This window comes from Plasmodium gaboni, chromosome 9 (genome assembly GCF_001602025.1).
Source record: "Plasmodium gaboni strain SY75 chromosome 9, whole genome shotgun sequence".
NCBI lineage: Eukaryota > Apicomplexa > Aconoidasida > Haemosporida > Plasmodiidae > Plasmodium > Plasmodium gaboni.
Genome location: NC_031489.1, coordinates 663183 through 673132, shown reverse-complemented (window position 1 = coordinate 673132; position 9950 = coordinate 663183). Strand labels below are relative to the sequence as shown.

The following is a 9950-nucleotide window of genomic DNA, read 5'->3' as shown; positions in this document are numbered from 1 at the left end:
TAAATAATAATAACAGCAAAATTAACAAATTAAGGATAACAAAAAAGATGCTTAGTATATGAAGATATTTATAAATTATGGATGAAAATAAAACAAAAAATAAAATAAAAGTTTTAAATGTTTTTCAAAATGAAGAATTAATAAAAAATAAAGAAAAATCCCATCACTTTAACAAATTTGAAGTATGTTAAAAGGGAAAAAAAAAAAAAAAAAAAAAAATATATATATATATATATATATATATATATATATATACATATAATATTAAAAGTGTATATTTGATTTTTTTTCAGTTAATAAATATGTTTTAATAGATTATTATAAGAATAAATGAATACATGCCTAAGCATATACATAAATATATATATATATATATATATTGTTTTATTTTATTTTATTTTTTTTTAGTTTGAGAAGGGAATAATTCTTAATGCCATCGTGTCCACACCATCGAATAAAAACCTCAAAATAGACGAAAAAAAAGAAAAGGAAAAAAAAAATTGCATAATATTTCGTGAGCAATGTGAATATTGTCTAACAGATTTTTCTATAAGCGGTCATTTGATCCTAACAAAAGAATCTTTATTATTTGAACCCGATTTAAGAGATAAGAATGTAATAACAGATGGCTTGGGTACCTATCAAATATTTATAGATTTATATGATATTTATGAATGTGCTCATATTGTAGTTCCAACTAAAGATACTTATCTATGTAATAATGAAGATACTTGTGGATTTATACAAGTATTATTAAAAAGTATATATACAAGAATATGTGATGATCCATCTCATAAAAAAGGTAATCTAATATCAAATTATGCAACTAATGATTGCAATGATAATTCAACTAATAATAATAATAATAATAATAATTGTTATAATGATGAAAATAAACAAAAGAGTATTTCATATTATAAATATATAAGTAAGAGCTTGTCTTATGTCTTTAATTTAGCTCAACCACTTGTTACAACTAGTTTAACATACAAAGAAAATAAAAATGATAAAGCACAAAATGCAGAAGATATATCTGATTTCTCATTTAAAGAAAGTAGTACAAATAATATTAGTGCTACACAAAATAATGTAAATAATGCAACAAATAAATATAACACTACAATATGTGATGATGCAAAAAATGATAATATCAATAATAGTGTTTTAAAGAATAATGAACAGAAACTTAATAATATGATTTCCTTTGATATGTCGACATCAAATAATAATAATCATAATAATAATAATAATAATAATCACAATAATAATGATAATATTGTTGATCATTTACATGATAGTGATTTAAAAATTTATCAGAAAATAAATGAAATTAATTATAGTACTGTTATTTCCTCCTACCCTGATATTACTTATAAAAATAGTTTAAATTTAGTTAGCTCTCAATCATCTTTGAAGGATGACCTTTCTAGTGATTGTGACAAGAAGAATAATCATCAATATAAAAACAAAAGGGGAAAACAAATTTTAAAGGAAAGCAAGGGATCCTTCACTTTCTCAAGTGATTCTAATAATAATTTTTTAAGTGATACAACTCAAAATGTGAAACAAATAAATGAATATGATCATAATAGACATAAATCCTCATTTGACACAACCAAAGAATGTAACACACATAATACTACTTATATGAATGAGAATAAAATAAATAATGAATGTAATATAAACAATAAGGATAATAATAATAATAATATATATATAGATGAAAATATTAAAGAAAATAATAAAAATAATTTGTTAAATGATAATATATCTAAAAATGAAATGAAAGAAAAAAAATGCATAGATGATATAAAAAGAGAAGAAACTACATATTCTTTATATGATCAAAATGATTCATATTCTAAAACATTAAAAAATATTTCTTTTGAACTTGACAATGAAGAAAGACATGATAAATTAAATAGTTCATATAATAATAATAATAATAATAATAAGGATAATTTGTTAACAACAATTACAAATGAACACAACGAATTAACAAAAAAACCACATAAGAAATATGAAGAAAAAAGTTTTATACTCTTCAGATTTTTTAATAATAATAAAGCTTATGAAACTACTACAAAAATTATTAAAGAAATTGATGAAGTTAGGAATTCTAAAAATAAAATAAAAAAAACAATAACATCAGTTCCATTTACATCTAATGAATTATTAAGATCTATTATAGAAAAATCATTGATAGAAAATAATAATAAAAATGTTCCAAAGAAAAGTTCATTGAATGATATAAATGATTTAAAATATCTAGCTTTGATACCTAAGTTAGAATATATAAATGGAGCTGTTAAATTATTAAATAAAGAGATGACAAAACAAATTAATTATTATTTACCACCTACCTTAAGTATTAAAATATGGAAACTAGCTTTCTGTTCTAGTATCCATGGTGTTTCTTTTAAAACATTATATAGAAGTGTATATAATAAAGGTAGTGTTATTTTATTAATATATGATATGAATAATGTTCTTTTTGGTTATTTCCTAAATAAATTACATTGTGATAATTGTTATTATGGATCTGGAGAAAATTTTTTATTTACTTTTAAAAATAATAAGTTATTAAACAATAACAATAATAATACAAGATATAAAAGTATAGACACTTCATATGAATCGTTTTCTAAACCTATATTAGACCATATAGAAAAAAAAAAAAAACAAGATAATCTATCTACAAAAAATTATTTTACACAGTCTAATATGTCTTCACAAGATAAATTAATAGTACCTTTTGATCATAATGATGAGTGTTCAAATAAAAATGATTCTAAAATACAACATGATGATAGTACATCCAAATCTGTGCAACATACTAAAACGTTAAATCATGTAGATATGTTGGATGATGAATTCTCTAAAAAAAATCATAACTATAGTGATAATACATTGAACGATGAAAAAAGTAACTGTTCAGATTTACATAGTAATAATAATAATAATAATAATATGTATGATAAAAATATGTCTAGTAATGATAGTTGTATATTTAACACAATTAATAATATTAAGAAAAAAACATCAGTATCATCAACAAATGATAATCACAATAATAATAATGAGAATGATAATATATCCATTCAAGTATATGCGTGGACAACCAAAAATAATTATTTTGTATATTCAGATGAAAAATCTATTACAATTGGAGGGGGAGATAATTACGCCCTTGTTATTAATGAAGATCTATGTAAAGGACAAACAAATAAAAGTAAAACATATGATAATGATTTATTAACATATGATGAAGAATTTGAAATTCAATTTTTACAATTATGGGTATTTGATGATTGTTAATGTAACATATAAATCACAACATGTATTTAAAAAAATAAAAATAAAAATAAAAAGACGAAACATATTAAATGACCATACATATATATATATATATATATATATATATATATATATATATATATATATTTATATATATATATGTGTATTTTTTTTTTTTTTTTTTTTTTGTTTGTTTCTTATAATTTGCTTTGCATTTATTTGTACATGCCCAATAGGAAAAAATTTTTGTTATACAAAATGTATATCACATTGTGATAGGACATATAATGGTTTATAATATATATATATTATATTATATTTATTTTTTGTTCGATCACATATATATATATATATAGATATATACAAATTAGTTACGGATATAATCATTTATAAGTTATATAATTTTTATACCTTTTTGTAAATTTTTTTTTTTTTTTTTGTTTATTATTACATATGCACAAAGACATCTTTTTTATGTGTTATATTATTATTTCGTTATAAATATATAAATAAATAAATATATATATATATATATATATATTAGTTATAACCTTAATGAATGCACATGAATTTGATAAATATTTATATACAATATGTAAAAGCAAATATAATATTTATAATTTCAAAAAGGATGACACTAAAAATGTGTAAAAATGTGAAGCTTTTTATAATAGTAAGAAAATCAAAAAAAATAAAAAAAAATAAACATACATATATACATATATATATATATATATATATATACATTGTTTGTTTAAAATATCGAATTAATTAAAAATTGCTCTTCCTATTCTTAGTTGAGTTGTTTCATGTTTTATAGCCAATTCCATATCATCAGACATCCCCATACTCATATGAAATGTTTTATTTATAAAATAATTATTAATAACTTGATTATTTAAAAGTTTCTTTTTTATATCATTTAATATGACAAAAGAATTTTCTCTTTTATTTATATCTAAAGAAGAAATTGTCATGAGTCCTTTAAATATTAAAAATTGACAATTATTAATTATATGTAATACAGTATTTTCGATTTCATCATAATTCTCATGAGTAAGTCCAGTTTTGGTTTCATCATCTGTTGTTTTTATTTGCATCAATATACGTAATTTTCTTAATTCCTCACTATTATTATTATTATTATTATTGTTATTCTGTTCATTTTCCATTTTCAAATAATTATTTAACATGGTAGCTTTCTTTTCTTTATCCAATGTTTCTATCATATATAAATTTTTTACTTTTAAAATATTCTTACATTTATTTGATTGCAAATTCCCTATAAAATGCCATTTTATACTTTTAGCTAGCTGTTCAGATTTTTCAATTAAAGAATCGACAGAATTTTCTCCAAAATGATATTTATCATCATGTGAATGTATATTGTGTATTTCTTCCTTTCCTACATATTTAGTTACTACTAATATACTTGGTGTAGTAACTGACATATTATCACAAATAAGTTTTACTTTTTTTTCAATTTCTTTTAAATTATTTATGTACTTCATTTTTACCTGAACGTGTTCATAAAAAAAAAAAAAAAAAAAAAAATAATGAAATACAATACAATATAATACAATAAGATTAAGAACTATAACAATTATACTTCAAATAGAGATTATGACGATGCTTCTATAAAAAAATATATTCTATATTATTTTTAATATATTTTGCTATTTTCTATTTTTATATAAATTTTCAATCAATTATTCATATATATATGGATATATTTTATTTTATATAATTTTACGAGTAAATGTAAATTTTAAAATACTACATTTATTTTATATAAGCGTATGATTTTTATATTTATTGTATATATTTCGTTCTACATAATAATTCTTATACATAATATTATATATATATAGATATATTATTATATATGTGCTTTTATTTATTTTCATCATTTTAATAATATATATATATATATATATATATATATATATATATATAGTGTAACATATATTGGAAAGGCTGGGATATATTTAAGATATCATATTAATTAATACTTATACGTATGTTCTTATATAATTTAGATACATTCATGTCATATATATATGTAATACCTTTCCTTTATATATATATAATATATTATAAGAAGGGATAAAATTCAATTACATATAATTAAAAATGTTCTTAAAAATGAAGTATATAAAAATATATCTTATATTATATAGTTTTAAAAAATATAAGATAAAAAAGTTTAATGTTGTTTATTTTTATTTTATTTTATTATTTTATTTTATTTTATTTTTCCTTATGCAATATAAAAAAAAAGATAAAAAAATGTATACATACATACATACATATATATATATATATATATATTATATATTACCTTTTTATATATTTTGAAATATTTTTCTTGATTTTATTGTAATTTTTCTTTTGTATGTTGTTCCTTTTTATCGCTCAGATAACCATTATCAAACAGAATGATTAACAGGAATATAATAAAATAAATGAGCGATAAATATATATAAAAATAAAAAGGATAATTTTTGAATTTGACTTTTTTATTTTTATCATAATGTAATAATGTTCTAATAGGTATAGAGTATTCCAAATTTAAAATATTATATCCTTTATTTAAATAATATATTTGTAATTTATATATACCATGTTCTTTTGGAAGTTGAAAATTTGTATAATAAGTTGGATTATTATTAGATTTATAAGTATTTAGAAATGTTCTTGAGATGATATGTATTTTGCTCATTTGAATTTGTATATTATTGTTTTTATAAGGTACCCAAAAGTTATTTTTTAATTCGTATAGATCTATAGACATATTAACAAAATCATTTATAAAAAATGTATTATGTGCTTTATCCTGATTTATATTTTTATAGAATTTAAAATTATTATATCTAATGATACCACTTTTTTTAAGATTCCATTTAATTAATTCATAAGTAAATTGTTTATTTGAATTATGAGTATTAAAAAAATAATCTGAAAAAATTTCAGAAGAAGAAGAAAATAAAATTCTAGAATTATTTTCTAATTGTATAGCTGATATTAATAATAAATCAGTTCCTTGTTTTTGTCTCTTGATTACTTGATCATTTTTATCATATAATAGACATGATCGTGTACATGTTAAAACCTCTAAGAAATATTTTTCTTTTAATAAAACGGAATGAGCAGTTCCTTTGAAAAGAATATTATTTTTAATTGATGTTATCGGTGTATTGGAAATAATTTGATTTGTAAAAAATTCTTTTTTTTTTTTTTTTTTTTTTTTTTTTTCTTTTATTGTAATTTCTTTTTGATTATCATCATTTTTTATAACAATATTATTAAAATAATCATTAACATATGATGAATTTCCATGTACACTAATATTTAATTCGTTTAAATATTGTAAAGCATTTTTTCCATTAACATCATTTAAACTAAAAAATATATGTTTTTTTTTTTCTATAAATAATTTCAAATAGCTAGCTTTTAATATTTCGACAACTTTATCATTTAATATATCTAATATTATAATTAATCCATCATATAAAGAATAATTAATATTATGAATATCATCAGTTGATAATATATTTATAATTTTACTTATATAATTTCCTTCTGTATTTAATATATGTAAAAATGAGGAATATGTTTCATTTATATTTCTTATATCTGTTATTAATATCAATTTTTTCTCCTGATATTTTTGGATTCTGTTTTTAATCTTTCCTGTGATGGACTTTTTTTGATAATCAACAGTCTGTAGCTTTTTTTTTTCACATGAATATCTAACTGAAAGAATTACAAAAAAAAACAAAAACAAAATGAAAAGGAAATTTTTAATTTTTATTTTCATTCTTTTTGGTATTAAAATAAAAGAAAAAGAGGAAAAAAAAAAAAAAAAAACAGCGCTGTGTTTCACATTTTAAATGGGGTCTCAATAAATGAATAAACATATAAAAAATATATATATATATATATATATATTTATTTATTTATTTATTGTGTATTTTTTTATCGAATGAGAAAGTTAAATGTTTTATTTTTTTAAAGTGATTAGAACATATATGTGGTATATTTATCACACATACATATATATATATATATATTATAATATTTATATATTTATAATATATGTTAGTTTATTATCAGCTAAATATGTGTTTTTTTATTTTTTTTTATTTTTTTTTTTTTTTTTTTTAAAATGTTAAAATGACATTACATATAAAAAAAATAAATAAATAAAAATATATAATAAAAGATAAAAATATATAAACATATATATTTGTATTTATAACAAAATTTAAATTATTAAATAAAATAAAAAAAAAAAAAAGAAATGGTTTATGAACCAATAATTTGGTATCATAATTTTATATGTCACTTGAATGTTATTATATAATATATGTGTTAATTTATTAATATAATATTGTAATATATATTTGTAGGACTAGAAAAATAATATATATATATATATATATAAACATTTTAATTACTTCTTCTGTGTTTAATTTTCTATGAGGTCGAAGGTTCGTCGTTTTTGTCATCTATATTAAAACTTTTACTCCTTTCTATGACCACTACATCTTCTTTTTGGAAATAATTAAAACATATAATAGATGCAATTAAAGATACAAGGAATGTAATAAAAACATAAGAATAATAATTGATAGATATAAATTCTAATAAAACAGACATAATAAAGGCTCCAATGAAGAGTGCATAATATGAACTGAAGGCTGCTAACATTTTACATTCATTAGGAAATGTTTCAAATACATGTGTCCATATAATATGTCCAAATCCTAATGACAATCCAAGAAAATATAAAAATATTGCTGTTGTTATAATAATTTTATTAATTATATCTGTAAGTGTTACAAAGTAAGATGCTACCATTGCTGTTGATGATATCATTTGTAAAACTAATCCTATAATTAATAAGTCTCTCTTTTTATAATGTTGTGATAAAATTGTAGATATGATAGTACATATAATATACCATAATATAAATCCTACACATATAAATGTATTAGCCATATTTGTTGAGAAGGATTTATAAAATAAAAATAATTTTGTAAAAAATAAAAAACATCCACTAAATGAATATAAATAACATATCAATGATGTTATTAATGATGTATTAAATAATTTTTTATTATTCCAAAAATCTATAAATGACATATCACTCATTAAAAATTTCACTTCTTTATTTGTTTTGTTTCTATGATATTCTGTTACTTCATCTAATTCTTCCATATTTATTTTAGATTTTAAGGTTTCATATTTCTTATAATTTTTCTTCTCATATAAATGCAAAGGTGTATCCATTTTATAAACAAAATGGAAAAGCAATATAGAAATTAAACTAAAAAATGCAGGTAATAAAAAATGTATTTTATATAATGTATATAAACATATATATGTTCTTCTTAAACTATCAAATTTTATATTCTCATAAGCAGCACCAAATAAATAACTTATAAACATACCTAAGGCAAAAAATGTTTGTAAATAAAATCCATAAAAATTCTGATATGTCTTTGTAGAATATTCTAAAACATAAAAACATACAATAACAAAAGAAAATCCAATAGATAAACCAAAAAAAGCTTGAGTAAATAAAAACATTATTATATGAGGTTTATTATATATTGTTAATAAACTACCAATCATAAATAAATAATTTATAACTAACATAAACTTTCTCCTGTTCAAACTTTTAAAAAATAAACATAGAAAACATCCAAATAAAGCACTCATATATAAAATAAAGGAAAAGCAAGTGAAATACCACTTTTCTTTATTACATCCTCTCTGATCCATTGGACATATTTCATATTCTTGTATTATAAATTTTCTAGCCATATTTGTTGCCGTTATGCACATTCCACAGTTTAACATGGCAAGGCAAGCGTTGCTGATGATCTTGGTTATATACAACATTGTTAAAACTTTGAAACCAACCAAAATGAAAAAGGAAAAAGTACCTACACGCACAAATTTGTATAAATATATATATATATATATATATATATATATATATATATATGTATGTATGTATATATTTATGTATTTTATAAAATGTTTGTCTATTTTTTTACATGTATATTTATACATATATATTGCCTTTATAAATTTATTTATATTAAAAAACAAAGAGCTATGTTATTTTTTTTTAATACATATAAATATATACATAAATATATATATATATATATATATATATGTGCAACATATTAAAATTAAGTTGTTTGTGATATATATATATATATATATATATATGTGCAACATATTAAAATTAAGTTTGTGATTTGTGGTCTTTTTATTTTGAATCAGTTATACATAATATTTTTTTTTTTTTTTTTTTTTTTTTTTTTTTAATTAAAGACACATGCTTGAGTAAAATTATAAAAAAAAACATAAATATTGTAAATTTAAAATAAATCAGTTGATATATATATATATAGAGAGAGAAAAATGTCATTCATATAATATAAATTTGCTTATAAAAAATAAATATTAATATATATATATATATATAATATGTATATATTTTTTTTTTTAAATGGGTGAATCTTGTCTCATTTTTTTATACATTACATAAAGGATACTTAAACACCAAATAAAGAGAAATATATATATATATATATATGTATGAAAAAATAATCATATATAAAAAAACGTTC

The 9950-nt window shown here is 18.9% G+C and overlaps 4 protein-coding genes across 4 annotated transcripts; 1 reads left to right on the top strand and 3 right to left on the bottom strand.

Moving 5' to 3' along the window:
- Window positions 1–77: 77 nt before the first annotated feature.
- On the top strand, window positions 78–3318 carry PGSY75_0919800 (TLD domain-containing protein; the record flags this gene model as incomplete). The annotated part of the gene is made up of 2 exons (XM_018785603.1): window positions 78–182; window positions 409–3318. 2 exons carry the CDS (start codon window positions 78–80, stop codon window positions 3316–3318), a joined length of 3015 nt encoding a protein of 1004 aa, XP_018641944.1.
- A 746-nt stretch (window positions 3319–4064) lies between these two features.
- On the bottom strand, window positions 4065–4808 carry PGSY75_0919700 (putative pyridoxal 5'-phosphate dependent enzyme class III; the record flags this gene model as incomplete). Its single annotated transcript, XM_018785602.1, has 1 exon — window positions 4065–4808. The coding sequence occupies one exon, from the start codon at window positions 4806–4808 to the stop codon at window positions 4065–4067; it is 744 nt and encodes a 247-aa protein (XP_018641943.1).
- Window positions 4809–5671: 863 nt separating this feature from the next.
- PGSY75_0919600 (putative dolichyl-diphosphooligosaccharide--protein glycosyltransferase) lies at window positions 5672–7117 on the bottom strand (the record flags this gene model as incomplete). The annotated part of the gene is made up of 1 exon (XM_018785601.1): window positions 5672–7117. The coding sequence occupies one exon, from the start codon at window positions 7115–7117 to the stop codon at window positions 5672–5674; it is 1446 nt and encodes a 481-aa protein (XP_018641942.1).
- Window positions 7118–7776: 659 nt separating this feature from the next.
- PGSY75_0919500 (putative sugar transporter) lies at window positions 7777–9207 on the bottom strand (the record flags this gene model as incomplete). The annotated part of the gene is made up of 1 exon (XM_018785600.1): window positions 7777–9207. The coding sequence occupies one exon, from the start codon at window positions 9205–9207 to the stop codon at window positions 7777–7779; it is 1431 nt and encodes a 476-aa protein (XP_018641941.1).
- Window positions 9208–9950: the final 743 nt, after the last annotated feature.